At 41.9% G+C, this 21530-nt stretch overlaps 1 protein-coding gene across 2 annotated transcripts; it reads left to right on the top strand.

Moving 5' to 3' along the window:
- Positions 1-1006: 1006 nt before the first annotated feature.
- Positions 1007-21300, top strand: TMEM38B (transmembrane protein 38B). 2 transcript variants are annotated; one of them, XM_056325658.1, is made up of 6 exons: positions 1007-1331; positions 7953-8109; positions 11694-11878; positions 12965-13052; positions 15087-15204; positions 16675-21300. In XM_056325658.1, the coding sequence occupies exons 1-6, from the start codon at positions 1226-1228 to the stop codon at positions 16879-16881; spliced, it is 861 nt and encodes a 286-aa protein (XP_056181633.1). In that variant the 5' UTR covers positions 1007-1225; the 3' UTR covers positions 16882-21300. The 2 variants fall into 2 exon arrangements, with proteins under 2 accessions (XP_056181633.1, XP_056181634.1); XM_056325659.1 differs by lacking the exon at positions 1007-1331 and adding an exon at positions 2055-2941.
- The last annotated feature ends 230 nt before the right edge of the window (positions 21301-21530 follow it).

A 21530-nucleotide genomic window follows, 5' to 3' on the forward strand; every position in this document is an offset into this window, starting at 1 on the left:
CAAGAACAGTGTCAATGTAATTGCCCTTCTATCACAAGTTAGGCAGTCAGGTGGACAAAGAAAACGCAGATGTCATATCTTTGAGTTAGAAAATCTTTGATAATGTTCCACTTGGGAAGCTCACAAGCACACTTAGTCTTGTTGAAAGTACTCCAGAACTGATGCAAAATTGGTTAGAGATCTATTTTTAGAAGAAAAAGCAGTTATCAGTGGCCTTCACTATCAAAATGGATGTAAAGATATATTAAAAGGGTTTTTGTTGAGGTCTGACCAGGATCTGGTATATGTTTATACACTTAGTAATTACTGGGCAGGTGATAAACATTACCTTAGCCTGGGAAAGACCACATGTTGGAGCATCCTTCTTGGAAATTCTAAATACTACTGATGAACAGAAGAAATATTCTGTGGGGGTGGGAGGAAGGAAAAAAACCACAGGGATAAAGGCACTTACACATAACTTGTGCATAAGAATAGCCAGCTGTAGCAACTTGTGACGGGGACGAAGCACAAGTGTAGAAAAGGCTCTGGGGGCCAAAACCGATCTCAAAGTCTCCGTGAACCTGGACCACCAGGATTTTGTAGAAGAGTGCAAACAAAGGACCCAGTAGAGCCGTTAGGTGCTCTGACAGGCACAATGCGGATATAGAGGCGAAGGGAATCGGCCCTTCATCAGTCAGGACTAGGTACAGGGGACCGCGTTCGGGGGGACCGCCTCGCCGCGGCCGGCGCCGGGGCAGCCCTGCCGGGGGGCGCTGACCCTCCCTCCCGCGGGTCGGGAAGCAGCGCCAGCGCCGACCCGCCGGGAATGGCACGGCTGCGGCCGCGGGCGGCTCGGACACGGAGCTAAAGCCGGTGCTTTTACACTGCCCCCCGGCCTTCGCAGGGCTTACTCTGGACCGCCCCTCAGTAAACCGGGCGGGGGAGAACACCCCTCAGGAGCTGGGGAGTGCCCGGCCAGCCTCATCCCGGCCGCCGGCGCCAGGCAGCACACAGCGACAGGCGCTCCGAGCCCTGCGAGGGGCAGCCGCCGGGCAGCGCCCCGCACCGCCCGCACCACCTCAGAGGGCCCACGGCGCCTGGGCCGCCGCCGCCGCCGCCTCAGTGGGGCCGCCCGCCCCGCCCCGCCGCTGACGGCGGCCGGCAGGGGCCAAGCTTGCGCTGGGGCGCTCGCCGCCGCGCTGGGCAGTTGCTCCCTGGTTCTCGGTCCCGCCGCTGCCCGGCCATGGAGCTGTGGCAGGTGCCGCTGCTCTTCTCGCGCCTGCCCATGTTCCCCTTCTTCGACCTGGCACACTACGTGGCCTCCGTCATGGCGCTGAAGGAGCAGCGGGGTGAGCGGGGGCCGCTGGCGGGACGGGACAGACACCCCACCCCCACCCCGCGTTCCCCTGCCGCGCCCCGGGCTTCCCCGTGTCTCCAGCTGTGCCCCCCGCACCGTGTGCCCCCGTCCCCTGGTCGGGCCAGGCCAGAGAGGGGCTGGCAGCCCCCTGCCGCCGGCCGTCCCAGCCCCAGCTGGGTAAAGGTGGCCGGCGCGCAAGATGGCGGGGGGTGCCTGAGGGGGGCCGGGGTGCGCGGAGCGGGGCTGGGCCGGGCAGTGCCGGGCGGCGCCTGGGGTGATCCGCGGCTGCCGGGGTTTTGCCGCTGGATCTCCGCGGGAGCTGCAGGTGTCTCGCCCGGGGTGGAGTGTTAAAGCATCTCCGCGGTCTTTTGCCTCCAGGGTTGTCCAGCCTGCAAAATGCTAGAGTCTTGGTGTTCTTTTTCCAGTAGTTTTGGATCCTGTTTGTTTTTAATGACGGCGAGTGACTAAGCCTCAGCGCGTGTGCCCTACTCCCGCAGAACCTCAGGTGGTTTGTGCTCGGCCCGGTGTAGCGAGAGGTCTGTCGGCGCTCCCGGTGGCGCTGAAGCGCGGGCGCGACGAGCAGAACGCCCCGCGGTGCGGCGCGGTGCGGCACAGACCCGCGGCGGGGGCTGCCGGGGACCCCGCGGGAACCCCTCCCCCCGCTGCCCCGCCGGGCGCTCTTCCTGCGGCAGCACCCAGATGTTCTCTGGCAGGCCGTAAGCATGCAAATGAGTTTGTCTGCCGCCTTCATTAGGCCATCTGTCTAATTGACTGCAGAAGCCACATAGGAAGCCCCTAGCCACATTTTTCTTGCTTTCTCAGAAACAGTGGCACTGGGGAAATCAGCCAGGACTTTTGTTGAAAACTTTTCGAAGTTTTAAAGTCCCAAGAATAAAAGGGTTGGACACCCTGAAGTAAGATTTATGTATGCAGAGAAGGAATGAAGATCACAGGCCAATGACTCGCTGTGAGGTATTACATCTGAGAGGAGAGCTGCTCAACTTTCGGGTTTATATCCTTCACACGACCTGGTTATACAGGAAGCTGTTAAGGAAATTCTATCATCAAGGAAACAGCTTGGGAATCTAATGAGCAGGTTGTGTGCTAGTGACTTTTTCTGTTGCACCCATAGATTGTAAAATTTAATTAGGAAAGCTTTGTACTCCCAGTAACAGGGTTCTGGATTTTGTGTGAGTGCACATAATGACATTTCAATCTCTACATGCTTTTTTCCAGAAAATGCTTTGCGCTATGGTTGTTAACCCCAAGCCTCGTTTTTAGTCTTCGCAAATGTAGAGACTACCCATCTTCTAATGTTCAGAATAACTACTTGTGATGCGGCTTTGGACAGTTACAGTAACTGTGCATACCAGTTGATAGTGGGCTTTCAGGATTCAGTTTTCAGTTTGGGCCCCTCACTGCAAGAAAGACATTGAAGTGCTGGAGGGTGTCCAAGGAAGGTTACCAAAGCTGGTGAAGGGTCTGGAGCACAAGTCTTATGAGGAGCAGCTGAGGGAACTGGGGTTGTTTAACCTGGAGGAAAGGAGCCTCAGGGAAGACCGTACTGCTTTCTACAACTACCTGAAAGGAAGTTTTAGGCAGGTGAGTGTTTTGGTCTCTTCTCCCAGGTAATAAGCAATAGGACATGAAGAAACAACTTCAGGTTGTGCCAGGGGAGGTTTAGATGGGATATTAGGGAAAATTTCTTCACCAAAAGGGTTGTCAAGCATTGGAAAAGGCTGTCTAGGGAAGTGGTGGATTCACCATCCCTAGCGGTATTTAAAAGGTGTGTGGATGTGATGCTTGGGGACATGGTTTAGTGTTGGACTTGGCAGTGTTAGGTTAACTGTTGCACTTGATGTTCTTAAAGGTCTTTTCCAGCCTAAATGATTGTATGATTTGGTGATTCTAGTGCAGATTTGGGAGCGTCTGCTTGCTTCAGATTTTTAAGGCTCTGCCTTGTTTATATACTGAGAGCTTTGATCCCTTCCTAAATGTGTCAAGGTGAATTTTTATGTCCTGCTGGTTAAGTGCACTTAGCAGACTGTGGAGACTGATATAAAATGCTTACATGTGCCAGTGTGTTCAACAAATTTGGTTACTACTGCTAAAATTGTTTCTGGGTGCTGACTTAAATCATTTTGTGATATAACTGTTCCATTTAAAAAGAGACTTTGTGTATAAAGGTATTTGATGTTATCATGCACTACCTTTAAACTTTCCTCAGGAATGGACACAAAGACCAGGGTGAGAGGTGCCTCTCCACTTCGCTAGCGTCAGAATAGCTTTAGTGAGACAGCACTTCTGGACAGCAGAGTTGCTGTCAGAAGTCTGGTCAGATCCATGCCAATATTTTTCTTTTCTTCTTGGCTTAATAGCTGGAAAGTTCAGAACTCTTGAGTATCTCCTAATACTTTGAACTGCAACTCAGGTGACTATATGTTGGTCCGGTGCTTACTTGCAAGTAGTTTGAGCTGATACTGAATCATAACTGAAATAGCAGTCATTATGAAATACTTAGGATGGATATATTAACATTGAATAATATTCTTTAGGCATTACTATATATTCTTTTTGGAAAATTGAAACAGTAGCTATGTGGCACAGGGCAATAACTGAGTAACCTTTAGTGGCTGGTGATACAAGAAGCATGTGGTCAAAGTCACAGCCACCTTTGTTTTATCTCAGATTACTTTCTCATTAAAATACCAAGCCCCCACACTGCTTAAAATCAGATTCAATGTGGATATTTGTATCATGGATGGGCACACACTAACTGGGACTTTTCCAGTCCTTCTAGCTCAATTTTCTTGCTGACTTAGGAGTGTTGGCAAACAACAGCAGTGACAACTGAAGTGTTTTCCACATGTTTTAAAATAAGAGTTCTTGGCTAGTACATTTGGGATTGCTTAGGAGTGGTCCATTTGCAAGTCCAGTCAGTTGTAGAACTGGCAATTTTCTTTTTTTTTTTGGATGGAAGGACAGCAAAAGGTGTCGAGGGTTAAGAATGTGTCATATTTGGAAGGAATGTACTGGTTTTGGTCTTGCAAGTTTTCTGTGACTTAATTCTGGTGGTCTGAAGAGAACTAATATTTTTTTGCATAATTTTGCTAGATTAGATCTGGCTTTATAAATCCTTTAGCTTAATTGATGTTATTATATCCAGTTGAACAGAGGTGCTAGAGAAACTTCTGCAAGTCCTTCGGGTTTGCTTTTTAGATGTGTATGTGGTATGTATTCCTGATTGCCTGTTTGGAACATGTTGGAAAGGTTAAAGCAGGTCTTATCCTACTGACAGAAATAGTTTGCTAGCAAGGTTTTTTTAATTACTGTTAATTAAATTTAAATAATTTAAAACTGTATTCAACAAAAGTCCTTGTGTTTTGAACCTTACCTTTACTTTCTAAAGTATACCATTTGCAGGACTAGTGGCCTTCTGTCAGATCGTATTTTGCATGGTTGTATGATACCTCATTAGTTTCACAGGATGCATCAGAGGACAAATATAAATGACCTCTTGTTTAAAAACATGTGACCCACTCAGAATTGAGTTTATTTTCTGAAAGGTTACATCTCAGTCATAATTTAGGTAGCAAAGCTAAAATTATTAAATTAGTATCAGCATTATTTGCCTCATTGCCTTCTATGTGGTGTATATTCCTTGTTATAAAGCAGGTATGGATTGTTAAATACTTGAGCCAAGAAAATTCCAATGTTGAGCAGCAGAAAAGTCTTGAAATCCAGTGGAGTGTCCCGTCTCTTACCTTCTTCTATGTAATACCTTAATGAAGAAATTTGCATGCTTTGTTGTAGAGCTTGCTCATAGAGGACAATCTAGTAATAATAACAGGAATTCCTATATGTGTCCTCGAAACTGGAAACCACTTGCTGCTAGTTGTAAGGGAGAGTGTAGAAGCAGTGATTACTGAAAAGCAGGGGAATGGGTTTGAAAAGAGAAATAGCGAACTAATTTTAAAAAACCCTCAATTTCATTGATTTTTTTTTCCCAGTTTTTTTCCTTTAATCTGGCCTTCATTATAAGAAGTGAAAGATCATGAAAATACTTTTACAAAGTATGTAGGAGTGAAGGCAAATTGAACTAGAAACAATGTCAAATGTGCAGCAGAAATAAATTTAATCCTTTTCAAACATAATACATGAGCATCCTTTTTTCCTTAAAACTAGTTGTTACTAGCAGTGTTTCATTAATTGCAGTCAATGTGTGTGAAAAATAGAATGCAGTGTGTTAAAGTCAAAGACACAACACTTGGAATGGTTTCTTTTCATTATTAGCAATTTGACCAAACACCAGCTAAGTTTCAGTTGGCTATCTCTCAGTCATGCTGCATTTTATGGGGAGCGAGGAGGCTGCCAGTAAGGCGTTAAGGTGATACTTCTCTGCTAATGTAAGGTGAGAAGCATCATGCTAATGAAAGATTGGCTGCTGCACACCCACCTCACAATGGAGGTCTGAAGTATAAGATTTTATTTTTTTTTAAACCTGGTCTGGAGGTTGACAGTTCTTGGATGCGGAACATCCTGTCATGATCTGGTTACTGGTCTTGCTTCAAGACCAGATCCCTGCGCAGATTACTTCCTGTGTTACACCTGTCCAGGAGTTAAAGATTGTGCATAATGGTACAACTGATCTGTTAACAGTACGCCCCAGTTCTGCCACGTTTCCTGGTGATTTGTGATTTATAGTGTCTTCCTCCTTTAGCTGGGTTTTCTCATTGTCCTGTAAAGTTTGGGATGTTTCTTTTCTATATGGCCACGTTGCTGCTGTGGCATTATAGCACATTTAGTGGAGTTACTCAACAGAGAGAGTACTGCTGAACAAGGAGGATAGGATATACTCTTCTTGTTGCAAGAAAAGGAATTCAGCCCTTTTATGCTAAAGTAGATATATAGTAGTACTTGTAATGCAGCTGTGTCCTCAAATAAGAGAATAATTGCATTTGAGAAGAAAGCTACTATAGTTCTTTTGGACTTGTGTCTACTTAATATAATTATATTAATACAATTAATGTTTTTTTCTGAGTGCAATGGCTGTCAGCATTTTTTGGTTTGGTTTTTTTTTTTTTTTTTTGCGTTTCACTACCTCAATACAGTAAGCACAAATCATTAATACTCTTCAAGTGTCTTAACCTTTTCAAATATGTTGGTGAAAATAGGTCCACATTCAGTTATATGGGATCTGGATTTAATGACCCACTTCATGTTTTTACTTTTGCTGTTAAGTAACATCAGCAGGCTTTAGAATTTTCTTCTGTTAATTTTATGCACACGAACATAATTGATTGCTACTTTGGAGAAGTGGTAATACGCAGTGACAAAGCTGAGCATAACCAGCTTGGAGGACTGGGTACTGCAGTACGGAAAATAAATTACACAGTAGTTTAAGAAAGATATTTTATATTCAGATGTGCTGTAATACTAAGGAGTGCTCACTTTTATAAATTGGCTGTTACGTAGGAATTTACATAGTACTGCAGTACGTCATAGCTGAATTGTATACAACAAGAAGTGAATTGTGTTGAGAGTGCCGTGTTCTCTTTGATGCGTTGGAGCGTCTCATCTTGGGTAAGAAGCTTCTTTTCCCACAGAAATGCCTGAAAAACCAAGAGCTTCTCCTTTGAATTGGGATCAGATGTCAAATTTTGTTTTGGTGCAGGCACTAGGTTTGATTTCTGCTTTTATGGACTTCAGCCTTTGGACTATGGAAAATTAAACTACTTCATGCAAACAGCTCTACACCTGTGTAAAGGGGAAGTTTTGGTAACATTGGACTTCTGAAGTGGAAGGAAATAGTCAAAACAACTGCTTGAGGATCTTTCTGGCTTTGATAAAGTGTCATTTCCCCTGAACCTACTTAAGGCTTCCCATTACCTCCAGCATAATCTTTTAATATTGAATACTGTCTTGGTATAGTTCAGTTGCAATCTAAAAAGGATAATTAGTTTTAAAGATAATCAAATAAACCAAACTGTGAACCTTACAGATATTATTATGGCTTCAGGTAAACTTTTTTCTCGGTTCAGGATTGCGGGTGGAACTATTTAATAACTGTTTTGGATACTGCTTTCATTTTGGTCAGCAAACACAGTTATTAGGGCATTATGAGGAAAAAGGAAAACAGTGACCTTGAATTCATGGAACACTCAAAAGCAGAAAGGGAATTCATAGAATAAACCCCCAAAATTTACCGATACCAATCCTGTCTAGGTCAGCAAAGCCACTTGTGTATTTTTAATAGAAAATTGAAAGCAACTGTCTATCTGTGCCATGTTATTAACAATGAGATCTCTCAGCCATGCTCTGAAAGCTTTCTCTTGTTAGCCAAATAGTTATAATAAACCAACCCACAAAAGATACTTGGGGAACACAGTGTCCATCTCTCACTTTTTTTTAGATAGCATATGCTTAAGTCAGTGTACTCTAAAGTTTGCATTTCTGAAGACTCTTCCTGTGAAAGCCTACAAATTCCTGCAGGATCTTTCATTACTTAAAGGAGCAATGTTGGACTGAATGATTTGAAAAATATGGGCTTTTAAAACCTGATGTGATTCCCAAATTTTTCTTTCTGTTTATTCATCTTTTCCCTTTGTTTCAGGAGCTGTGGAAGTGTCAGTCCGAAGTCCAGTTGCCTGCTGGTTTAGTGCTATGCTTTACTGCTTTGGTGGTTCAGTTTTGTCTTCATTGATGCTTGCAGAACCTCCAGTAGCCTTTCTGGCAAAGAGCACAAATATTCTACTGGCCTCTTCAGTCTGGTAAGCAGCCACAGTTGTGTTAAATGAGTGAGTGGCATTGGTTCTGAGGAAGCTGTGCTTTGATCCTGTACCATCAAGTTTCCATGTAAATCAGAAGCTTAACTTAAATATGGATTTGGATTCTGTCTCTTCATCCAGAAAGTCACTGCAGCAAAATAGCTGTTACGATCCTGTTCTTTAGGAATAAAATGCTTGTAAGAGAGCAGCTCTTATGGGCTGTTGTATAATGAAATGTGCAGTCACTAGACTAGACTTGCCGAACATATAGTACTCCTGGTCAAACAGCTGAAAACATTATTTTGAAATAAAGTGGACTTCAGTTACTGCTTCTCTGGATATAGGTAAGTCATAAATGTAATCTAGTTTTTCAGCAGTAGCTCTTGAAGACCAGAACCTGGCTGATGTGAAAAATTTGAACTTTTACTGTAATTGATGATCTAAGACAAGATCTTCTTTCCTATCCTCTAGTTTCTGCTTCCTGACATAATTTTTTTCTATATTTTACCCTTTCCCAAGTGGATGGGTGTTGTGGTGGAAGGGTAGAGAGCTGAATGGTTGTCATGGTTTAACCCAGCCAGCAACTAAGTACCACACAGCTGCATGCTCACTTGCCCCTCACCCCCATGGGATAGGGAAGAGAATCAGGAAAAAAAAAAAGGTAAAACTCATGGGCTGAGATAAGAAAAGTTTAATAATTGAAATATGATACTAATAATACTAATAATGAAGAGGAGAAAGAGGGAATAAAAGCCACTGGAGGGCTGGGGGGGGTGTGGGGTGGTGGGGAAACAAGTGAGGCACAATACAGTTGCTCAGTACACGTTGACCGATGCTCAGCCAGTCCCCGATTGCCCCCCTCCGGCCAGCTCCCCCCAGTTGATATACTGGACATGATGTTCTATGGTACAGAATATCCCTTTGTCTAGTTCAGGTCAGCTGTTCTGGCTCGGCTCCCTCACAGTTTCTTGTGCACCTGCTCACTGGCAGAGCACAGGAAATTGAGAAGTCCTTGATTTAGAGTAAGCACTACTTAGGAACAACTAAAACATCAGTGTGTTATCAATATCATTCTTATACTAAATAAAAAACGCAGGATTATACCAGCTACTAAGAAAATTAACTCTGTTCCAGTCAAACCCAGGACAATGGGAAGTCAGGTATGTGAACGATGAAGAAATTTGGCCTGGTTTGGAATTCAGAAAAAGCACTGGAATTATTTTCTTATAAATGTAGCCTTCCAGTGGAGTTAATTTGTTCCAGAAGATGATCTTTGAAGAAACCCTCAAACTTAACAAAATTTGTGAGCAGCAGTGGGGTTTTCAATTTAAAAATCTCAATTCCTATCTTAGAAGGACGTTATCTGCTTGAAATCTTCTAGTATCTGTCCCTTGTAGGATCTTAGGTTTTAAAATTGCAAATTCCTTAAAATGAAAGTATTTCCGTGTGTGTATAGTGTGTATCTATATATTAGTTTCCTGGTCTTCATGTTGCAATGAATATGACAGATTTCATTCAGGCAAATAAGTGAAATGAATAATGTGCAATAAATAGTGCAGTATTAACAAAGGTCATAGAATCTGCTTATAGTTCATATTAGTCTGATGCGGGCAGCGTGACTGCTTCTTTTCAGAAATGACGCAAGTTAGGAGTACACTTAAATAGAACATGATTCCTGTTGAACTTAACATGGTCAAATGTGATTTGCTGTGCACAAATAAAATGAGGTTTTAATGAGGAGCTATGAATGTTATGAAACCTTTTAAGCTTCTGCTTTTACAGAGGTCTCTCTTCATGAGTATAATGACTTTTAATTCTCCGTCCCAAATCACGTGAAATGAAATTCCCCAAGCCATACACAAACCTGGAAAAGAAAAAGGGGTTGTGCGACGCTTGAGAAATGCTCCAATAGTCTGTAGGACAGCGACATCTACTGTCAGCAGGTGTTGCTAGCAGAAATTACGGGCAAAACTGCGTGATCCAGTTTACCAGTGCTTCAGGGTCCTAAACCCAATTTCTGCAACTGTAAATTAAGTCTGGTTAGTGTTGTCTGTTGAGTACATGCCTTAAATGGCTGATTGCAGTAGGCATTAGAATACGTGCTCTCTATACACGTTTGACTTCATAACAACTGAAGCTTGGTTGTATACAAAGGCAATTGACTTTACAATAGGAGAAAAAGGAATAATATAAGCAGTTCAAAAGTAAGGCTAAAACGGAGCACCAGAGCAGTAGTTTGATGGTGATGTAAATTCCAGTAAATTTTTTGCATGTGAGGAATAGGCTATTGCATGCTCGACTGGGAGGTCTTTGGAAGTTTGCAGTGGCACGGTAGTATATCCACTGTATATATATATAAAAAAAGTATATAACTAGGACAGGACTTCAGCTAAACTTTGCCTTTCTGGGGAGGAAGCTTCCTGGCATTCTGCTGTAAAGCATAAGCATTTTTTTCACAAAAAATAAAACCCAACCAAAACCCCCAAACCAAGTGCTGTCCTGATTTCTAATCTCTAACCATGAAGCACAACTTTTCCTAACTCTGGTGTTTGCTAGTAGTTCTAATGAAGTAAACTAGACATGGGAGGTGCATCTCTGCGTTGCAGCCTGAGTAAACAGGAGAAGGATACAGACAGGATTGAGCTCAGAAGCCTAAATCAACAGGCAAGTATCTTTTTGAGGGCTTTCTGTGCTTGTGCTTAATTGTTATGCCCTTATTCCTGTGCTGAAATAATCTAGATACTTTATCTCAATTGTTTTTTTGAGACCCTAAATGTCCCTGCAAGAACTTAATTTTGTTTATGATTGAAGAGATACAATAAAACACCACATAATCTAATCTTTTGAAATTTACTGTCAACTTAGGATTTCATTGTTAGCCATTTTTAACTTCGTCTTGAAAGCAACTTGACAAAAGATATTATTAGATTTTGAGTTCTGTGCTTTCAGTGCTTTGAAAAAAGATATGTGATTGTAATTGGCAAGCTGGAATAGCTAGAATTAGTGGTTACTAAGATGTGAAATGTGTTTGAAAATATATGTGCATTTCATCTGGCATGACACTAACTAGTGGAGGCATTCTTGCTGAAGTTATATAATTCCATATACCTATCAGTATGAAAGCATGGTGTCAGCATGTAACTTACTACCCCGTTGTAATCCTATTAAAAACCCTCCAATCCAAAAAAACCCAACCCCAAAACCAAAACCCCTAGCCAAACACAAGATAGCCCACAAAAACGCACACCATGCTAAGTCAGTCAGATGCTGATTTAATATTTTGAATTACATGGTATGTAAGCTATAAAATGGTTGGTAAAATTTAAAGCTGTTTCTTGTGCTTTAGTGGATTCTTCTTTGGGACAATGAGGCAGTAAGAACAATTTCAAGTAATGTCTGATGATTTTGGTGCAAGAGCTCAAGCATGCTCAAAAGCATTTCCAATATGTCTACCACACAAACAAGTGAGTTATCACTATATCATGCATTGCTAGTCATACTCCAAAAAAACTTTAAAGGTTACTGGAAAGTGAATTCCTTAGCAAAACCTCTTGAATGCTACTAATGCGTTTTCTCATGATTTGCAGGTATTTTATTTTTTACTGCCCACAAGACATATTCTACCGGTGCTTTGCCTTTCTGCCTCTTCGGCTTCTGGTTGCAGGAATGAAAGAAGTGACTAGAACTTGGAAGATAACAGCTGGCATTGCACATGCGGACAGTCACTTCAAAGATGCCTGGCTTGTCATGATAGCTGTGGGCTGGGCCAGAGGTAACACGCATAACATCTTGGTCTGATGGATTGTGATGTTTTCGAGTGGTATTTAAATGGCTAGCCCTTGAGCATAACTGTAGCACCATTCCTCACTGTGCTAGATATGATAGTCCTAATACAGTCTGTTATCCCCTTAGGGGCTCAAGGGAAAAGTCTGTGCAGCAGTTTTTCTGCCTGGATTAAGGGTGACATTGAGTGACTTTGAGGGAGGTTCATCTTATCCCTTCAGAAGGTCTTGTGAGGACTTGTAGGATGGGCAGTTGATGGCAGTAAAGAAGTAGATTTGTGTAGCTTCAGTGCTATTACTAAACCTTCTGAGCATATTTCCTCAGAGCTGTTTTTCTTGCATGTGGCTGAAGAAGAGAACTTGTTTTCTTAGCTTTTTGGGTTGTAACTATTAGCTGATTTTAAACACAGGAATTAACCTTTTTGCCTGCCTGCTGTTTGGATTAGGACTCTGGAAGCTACCTTTCTAGCAGCTGTAGTTGTAGTCGCATTAGAACCACTTCAGGAAGAAGTAGTGCAGCTCTTGTTTCTATGTGCTTGATTCTGTTCTGCTTTAGGAAACAACACGTGTTCATGGGATGATCTGATGTATGCTTGTCACAGGTTATAATATAGATCAGTCTCATTGGACAGAGTGTCTTAACACCTCCTTATGTCTTGATTCTTTTAATGTAAAAATACATATCCACTTTTCTTGCAGAGGGTCCCTGTAGTTCATAGAGACATTCTCTGTACTTACATGATGACATGAAGAATAGATTGATATTAAGCCTCTCTGGAGATTTACTTTTGCAATTCAGGCATTTGTTTGTAGTGATGAATGCATCAGTTCAGATGCTATCAGATAAAGGTAAACCTGAGGCTCTTGCTGAGTAGCCAGACCTCTAAGGTGTCATGTTAGTTGTTCAAGTCATGCACGTATAAAAGATTGGATTAGTCTCTTAAAGTCTGAGCTTTGGGTACCACATTTGGCACCTGTTTTGCTGGGTTAAAAATGAGTTTTGCTGGGAACAGTAATAGGTTGTGCAGTAGTGATAGCAGTCAGTGGAGGCTTATTGTAGATCTCTGCAATTTCAGGAGCTGGTGGTGGCCTGATTTCCAACTTTGAGCAGCTGGTGAGAGGAGTGTGGAAACCTGAAACCAATGAACTACTGAAGATGTCCTAGTAAGTTTTCTAAAAAAGACTGAAACATATTAACTGTTGTTTTGCTAACTCCTTGCCTTGACACTCACTTTTAGTGGTTCAGATAAAAAAAAAAAAAAAGCAGGAGGACATGTTTCTGCTCAACGTTTTGGTGTGTATCTTGTGAAAGATTGATTGGTGATCTTTGGTAATTTTAGAAGATGTTTTAATCATTTAGGTTCACAGCACAAGAGCACCAAATGGGAACACTAGTCATCAAAAATGATTTGGCAGAAAGTAGTACTGAGTCCGTAAGAAGTTTCTGGAAAGCAGTATTAACTCTGTTTGTCTTACAGGGATGTGGTCTTCTATGCAAAATGAAGGGACAGTGGTACCAGAAGTATACAAGTGAAGTCTTCCTTTTTGGTGCACGCTCTGAGCATTGCTAAGATAGCTTCCTTTGAGTGTTGTCACTGTTACTTTCTCTGCCAGTACTGTTTTCCTCCATAGGTGCCAGTTGTTTGAGAAGATGCAAATCAGTTATTCAATATAGCAAAAAAGTACTGCAAGATAGGAAATGTTACTCCTCTTGCAGAAGCAAAGAATGGGAATATTGCATGGCTCCCAGTTTAGTCTGTACAGTAAAATGAGAGTTGAAGACAGGCTAGAAAGCCACAAGCTATTATTGAAAGTCAAGATAAGTGTACTATGGTAATTTCCTAAAAACTGTTTGATCTTTTCCATATTACTCTCAGGTCTTTAGAAATAATATTTTTTTTAAGTTATCTTGCTTTACTTCAGCCAGTCTTCGCAACAGAATATCAGAAAAGAAATTTGTAGCCTTTCCTTTGGCAATATTTCAACTTTTTATGGCTTATCTTAGTTGCTGGCTTTTTCTGAAGTTTAGAATTTCTCTCCCTCTGCCAGTGCCCAAGTGGCAGTCTTGAAAGCAAAATTCCAGAGGGACGAGGTCGCTGTCAATAGTAGCACTGTAAATGCAAATAACGCTGTACTTACTGGTCCAACACTAGAGCAGCTCTTACTGACTGTGGCAGTGCTTGCATGTATTCTTCTCTGTGGTGGATGTGGCTCAAAATAACACAGAATTATTAAAATTATGTGTAATATATAAAGCTTAAGGATATTAAATAGAAGTAACTTACCAAGTTAAACAGATAAGACATTCTGCAGATGGATGAGATGTCTGTATACATAGTTGTTTTTAGACTGCCTGAACAGTAAGTTGATGCAGTAAATCTCTGAGTTACTGAAAAGACAGTGAAGAATGTGTCTACACTAGATGCTCTGTGATAACAGGAATGCACCTGTACATGTCACATGTAGATGCAGATTAAGAAACGCACAGAATTTTTCTGCCAGTATATTAGGGCTCTCTTTTCAGACTAGATAACTGACCAAAGTTGGGTTTTGACTGCATACCTAGCAAGGGATTTACCACCACAATGAAGATAGCTAGAAGATGTAAATCTTTACATGTCTCAAGTCAACATGACTGTGTTGGCAAAACCTGGTAGCATAGGCCAGGCTCAAGTCAAGTATAAGCTGACTGCAACCCTAGAACTGCTGGAGAGTCACAGTGGACCAACATTTTGGACTATGTTATTCTTCAACATTTTAAGCAACTCCTTGGAGTAACTAACACCTGGAGTATAGGAGAGGAATCGTTTATTTTTAAGTCTAGTCTGAGTAGTGCAGACTTTGTTATTTAACTCCTCAGTAAGATATATTGGGAGAGGAAGAAGGCAAACAAGGTGACCTATAGAGTCCGAATAAAGGCATTGATTTGAGGAGGATTGTTGAGTATGAGTTTGCTGGGTGTGTAAAGTAGTGTTGAACTCTATGCTTGTCCATATTACTGACAGAAAGCATAGTAATAGTATATAAACTGGAAGTCTTAGTTTAATTATGGCTAGGTTTTGGACCTTGTCACTGTTACCACAAGTTTTCCTTAGTTCTGTTCAGAAGTAATTCTTTTGCACACTAAGAATTCTAGACCATGGCAGCTTTCACTGTAGAGCAGAGAAGAGAAATTAACATTGTTTGTTTGAATTCCAGCCCTGTGAAGGTAACATTGATAGGAGCAGTTCTTTTCACTCTGCAACACAGCCAGTACTTGCCAATAGCAAGACACAACCTCATGTTTTTATACACCGTATTTCTTGTTGTCTCCAAGGTAAGAATGTCATAGTGTTGCAAGAAACTAAATAACAAAACCCATTTTGTTTCATTATTTCAAAGCAAAGAATATGCCGTCAAACATTCTATCACAAGGTAGAATACATGCTTCTGCATGGATGGTCAGCTCCTGCTGAAGTCTTAAACCCATATATAATCTTCTGTATGTGAGCAAAATGGAAGACCTGTTCTGTTACTGATACTGTTTAATGCATGGCGGGGGGTGGTGGTGGTGTGTGGGAAAGAAAAAAATCAGTAGTATGGGCATCCAACAGCTGATATGCTAGCCTTGTATGTCCATAATCTCAAACAAACTTTATGCTTGTAGAAAGAAACTCTCCTGCTCTCTGCCTTTTGCTAGCTTCTTAATGCCTTCCTCGGTTTGCAGAGAGAGCTAGCTAGGGTTTTATCTAGCTTAAGTGTTTGCAACGGAGGTGTTTAGGTGGGAAGAGAAAGTATCAAAACGACTTTGAAGTAGCTGTAACTACTTTTATAATAAAATAGATACTACCTCTCTTTTGAATCCTTTAAACCCTCCAGTTTTGTTCATTTCCATGATGATGCCTGTCTTCAGGATTATTAGCTAATAAGGAAGTGTAGTCTCTGTATTAGCAGATGTCTGGAGATTTTAAGGGCTTCAGAACTGCTGAACAGACTAGAGATTGTCTTAAAGTGGTAGTTGCCAGTCTCCTTTCTGTGAAGTATCTGACAAGTGTAATTCTAAGGAAGTTACTTCAGGGAGCCAAGACTTCAAGCTGATGCTCATGATTCTCCACCTAAACCAATAAAGGCATTGTTGAACTGGGGATGCTGGGAATGGGAAAGGAAAGGAACGTTATTCTGGAAGTCAGAAATTACAGCTGTCTTTAGATGCTGGCTGTCAGGCTGCAGTGAAGTGACTTAAGTTCTTAACCTGATGGTCTTACTGACAATCAGGAACTTGAGTATCCACTTAACTGCTAAAGCAACAGTTATGTGTTCTAAGGAATTTTCATCTAAATCTCTCAGCTTTATGGAATAAGTATGGCCGTCTGGATTTCTAACTAAAGTCTGGCTGTGCATATGTATTTAGCTGCTTTCTTTTTGCATTCTTTTGATTTAAATGGAAGTAGCCACCTTGTTTACAGATATTTAGTTTGAACAAAGTACAAATCTTAGTAAAAGTTGCTCTTCACTTTAGTTGTATGATGTTAAATGTGGTTTACTCTTAGGATTATTTTAATAAACCTACATAGAAAGTTTTTTGTGCACATTGTTTGTGTATAGGTATGTGAAGAGTGTAGGTCATAAAGAAAAGCATTCTTTGAACAATTCCAGCTAAAATGAGCATATTTCTGTTCTTGGTGGCATGGCCTCATGCTTGTGTAGAAAGTTAGAAATGCCATACATATATTCAGCTTTGGACTTGTTTCCAATTGCTGGGAAGTCATTAAAACTTTTATTGTAACTTGATTGTTGTTTTTCCTAGGTAACAATGACGTTGACAAGATCTGCAACTTCTCCATTTGCTCCCTTTGAGGCTGCATTAGGCCACATGTTCTTTGGCTTGCAAAAGACACCATCCAAAGTGAAGGGTGAAGGTGCTGCGTCTTCCAATGGCTCTTCAGTCTGTGACCGGTCTTCTGAACAGCAGCATGATGGTGTTAAGAAAAGACAGGCAAAGAAAACAGAATAAGTGTCTTAAAATCTTTGATGGCCATGACCTTCGAAGATGTTTGTATTTCAGATTAGGCTGGCTGAGAAATTTGTTTAAAGAAATGCATGTGAGGAGAGAACAGGGCTGTATACTACTGTGGTGTTGTTTGCCTTCAGAATGTGTTTTGTAAGCTACTGTTCAGATGTCTAAATGCACATGTTGGATTTTTAAGCTAAAAACTACAATTTTTTATGGTGGTTTTAAGTTTACTAGATTTTGTATTTATGATAACTTCAACTGCTTTAATACTAAACAGATATTTTCAAAATGTGACAGTCGGGTTTTTTTGTCTGATAATACCACTTGTTTCACCTCTTCCCACCTTCCACTGATTCTTACATTTCATTTGGATAGCACATATTTGCACTGCCAAGTGTTCACATTAGCTTGTCTCAAATAAGAAAGCCATCATCTGAGTAACACTTTATCACATTGCACTGTAAGGCCATGAAAGTGTACTGAACTCATGCCTTTAATTAGAAAAATAACTGAATTAACTGTTGAAGAATTGCACTGGTCTAGATTTTCTTCCTTTACTTAGGTAAATATTTTTTGTACTTTTTTTTTTTAATAACTGAATTATCTGGCACCTTTAAAAATCTTTGCAGTTGGCAAGTAGACACGTTTCTGTATTTTCATTGTTGGCTTACTTTGACACTTTACTTGCAAGCATTTGGTACATTGCTGTTTTTCATGTTACGTAGGTGATTTACTTCTGGTTTGCAGTTATCTTTTAGTTTGATTGGAACTAGACATCTCTGCCTGTACTTTTATCCAAGCATGTGCATTTTTTCATTTCCAAAGCCAAACTTCCTTTCAAAAAAAGAATACCGGACAGTACATTTACCTCATTTCTCATGAGTTCAGCCCTGTTTTGCTTGCTGTTAATAACCACCAGCACCAGTTTGTAGTGATCACCTCTGGTGCTATTGTGGAAGAAGCCTGCTGACACCTGTAAAATTCTGGGGGTTTTGATCATGGGCCGATTTACGTGACACCAGGCCTCTGCTGGTGACAGAAGGCATACACCTGCCTGGAACGGGGAAAAGATCTTTGCACAGGAGTTAGCAGGGCTCATTGAAAGAGCCTTAAACTAATTTGAAGGGGGAAAGGGACAAAACCAGGCTTGCTAGAGATAAGCCTGAGCGCCGGCAAGCTAATGTTTGAGGGATGGTGTGCTAGTGAGGTCCTTTGGTCTGCCACCTCAGTGGAGGTAGGGGCTGGAGAGGCATGTGACAGCAAAGACACAAAGGTTATTGTGTTAGAAACCATGGAAGTGCTTGAGAATGGTCATGTAGGAATTAGGGCTTCTCCCCCAAAAAAGGTGGTAGGAACTATAGCCCAACTGAAGTGCATCTACAGCAATGCATGCAGCATGGGCAACAAACAGGAGAACCTGGAAGCCATTGTGCAGCAAGAAAACTGTGATACAGTTGCCATCATGGAAACGTGGTGGGATGATTCACGCAACTGGAGTGCTGCAATGGATGGCTATAAACTTGTCAGAAAGGATAGGCAAGGAAGAAGAGGCAGTGGGGTAGCCATGTATGTTGCAGGGTGCTTTGACTGTCTAGATCTTAATGGTGATGATAGAGTTTGGTGTTTATGGGTGGGAATCAGGGGAAAGGCTAACAAGGCAGATACCATGGTGGGAGTCTGTTATAGACCACACAACCAGCATGGAAAGCCAGATGAAATATTCTCAAAGCAGCTGGGAGAAGTCTCACAATCACTAGCCCTTGTTCTCATGGGGGACTTCACCTTATCAGGTATCTGCTGGAAATACAGAACAGAAGAGAAGAGTAAGTTCAGGAGATTCCTGGAGTGTGTGGAAGACAAATTCCTGACACAGTTGGTGAGGGAGCCAGGTAGGAAAGGCACCCTGTGATGTGATGGTTGGAGGCCACCATGGGCACAGCGATCACGGAATGACAGAGTTTTTCATTCTTGGAGAAGTAAGGAGGGAGTTCAGCAGAACGGCTGCCTTGGACTTCTGGAGGGCAGACTGGCCTGTTCAGGAGCCTGGTTGACAGAGTTTTTGGGGAGGCAGTCCCGAAGGGCAAAGGAGTCCAGAAACACTGGACATTCTTCAGGAAGGAGCTCCTACAGACGCAGGAGCAGGCTGTCCCCATGTGCTGAAAGACAAGCCGGTGGGGAAGAAGGCTGACCTGGCTGAGCAGGGAGCTTTGGCTGGAATTCGGGGGGGAAAAGGAGAGTCTGTGAGCTTTGGAAGAAGGGGGCAGGCCACTCAGGAGGACTACAAGGGTGTCATGAGGTTATGCAGGGAGAAAATTAGAAGGGCCAAAGGCCAGCGACAACATAATCTGGCTGCTGCTGCAAAACACAGCAAAGAGCATTTCTACAAGGGCGTTAGCAACAACAGGAGGACTAAGGAGCATCTCCATCCTTCACTGGATGCATGGGGAAACATGGTGACAAAGGATGAGGAAAAGGATGAGGTACTTGACGCTTGCTTTGCCTCAGTCTTCAATAGTAAGACCAGCTGTTGGGGTACCCAGTACCTGAGCTGGAGGACAGGGACAGGGAGCAGAATGAAGCCCCCATAATGCAAGGGCAAACAGTCAGCGACCTGCTACACCACTTGGACACAGACACCAGTCTGTGGGGCTGGATGGGATCCACCCGAGGGTACTGAGGGAGCTGGCAGAAGTGCTCCCCACAACACTTTCCATCATTTGCCAGCAGTCGTGGCTAACCAGGGAGGTCCCAGTGGACTGGAGGTTGGCAAATGTGACACCCATCTACAAGGCGGGCAGGGAGGAGGATCTGGGGCACTACAGGGCTGTCAGCCTGACCTCAGTGCCAGGTAAGGTTATGGGGCAGATCATCCTGAGTGCCAACACACAGCACATACAGGACAACCAGGTGGTCAGGCCCAGCCAGCATGGCTTTGTGAAAGCCAGGTCCTGCTTGACTAACCTGACCGCCTTCTACGACAAGATGATCTGCTTAGTAGATGAGTGGTGAAGTGTCTAGAGAGCAAGTCTTACGAGGAGCAGCTGGGGCAACTGGGGTTGTTTAGTCTGGAGGAAAGGAGCCTCAGGGAAGATCCTATCACTCTACAACTACCTGAGAGGAGGCTGTAGCAAGGTGGGTGTTGGTCTCTTCTCCCAAGTAACAAGCAACGGGACAAGTGGAAATGGCCTCAAGTTGCACCAGGGGAGGTTTAGATTGAATATTAGAAAAATGCCTTCACCAAAAGGGTTGTCAAGCATTGGAAGAGGCTGCCCAGGGAAGTGGTTGTCACCACCCCTGGAGGTACTTGAAGGATGTGTAGATGTGATGCTTAGGGCCATGGTTTTGTGTTGGACTTGGCTGTGTTAGGTTATCTGTTGGACCTGATGATCTTAAAGGTCTTTTTCAATTTAAATGATTCTACGATTCTAAAATATCAGCAGCACTGGAACTATTTATTAGTGTTTGCTTAACTGATACCTGCTTGTTGCATCTTTTTTGCACATGAAGTGGAGCAGTTCTATGAAGCAGTTTGTATGAAGCGGCATACACTTCAGAACTGAGAATTTTGACATTAGAGATGTTACATTTCATAAGAATGGAATCTTTTCAGAGGAATCTTTCATTGATATGCCAATTTTTACAATAAATCAAACTATTTTTACAGAGTTAGATTATTTGTCTTCAGATAATACTTCTTTGAAGAGTATTCTTCAGCAAGAGGTGGGTTAATCTTTGTGTGGCAATGCAGAGGAGAATGTGGAGGGAGATCTGATTTGAAAAGACAAAGTTCTAGTTCTAGGTACATACCTAAATTTAGAAAAACTGTTATCAGTGCTGTGCTTACAGAAAGAAAAAAAAAATACCCAAGAAATTTCTTGTGCCTGTCTAGTCACATTTCCATGGTAGTGACTAAAACCATTGAACTCCTCAGTTTGGAACCCCAACTGTATAGCAGGTGTGTTGTACCTTGAAAGCTAAAATGAGTATTTTATTCAACAGAGAAGAAGTAAAAAACAAAAACAAAACCAAAAACAAACAAAAAAAATAAACCCACCAAAAAGAGCCCCCAGCTCTTCAGACAAAATTGTGATCATATTGCTGACATTTTACACTGAAACTCAGTGCACAATTATGAATGCTTGGAGTATTCACTTGCAGGATGTCTCAGTTTTTAGTATCATGGATGTATGGATAAACTTGAAGCTGCCAGCTAAGTAGTTAATGATCAACTAGTTATTCAGCAACACCAGCACAAGTTGTCAACAGTGTTTAAAACTTGTGGATGTTTTTTTTTTAAATTTTGTATACTAGATCACAAGAGCCATATGGAATTGGATTGTGGTATGGAACTGTGTTGCACAACTGTGAAATATTGGCTGATAACTGGCTACTCTGAACCCAAATAAATGTGAAAACATGCTTAGACTAATTATTTAACAATTCTGCAATTTGAAAGAAAATATATGGTTTTGTATTCATTTTGGACTCAAAAATAACAATTTTTTTAAAAAAGTTGTTTTTCTTGACTGAACACCTTAAGAGAAATACACATCACACTAAAAATGTATATTGTTGTGAAACAGAACATAAGTTATGCTGAAAGAAATCCCATTGTAAGAACCATGAAAACAAACCTTCATGTTTAAAGA

Source organism: Falco biarmicus, chromosome Z (assembly GCF_023638135.1).
Source record: "Falco biarmicus isolate bFalBia1 chromosome Z, bFalBia1.pri, whole genome shotgun sequence".
Lineage (NCBI taxonomy): Eukaryota > Metazoa > Chordata > Aves > Falconiformes > Falconidae > Falco > Falco biarmicus.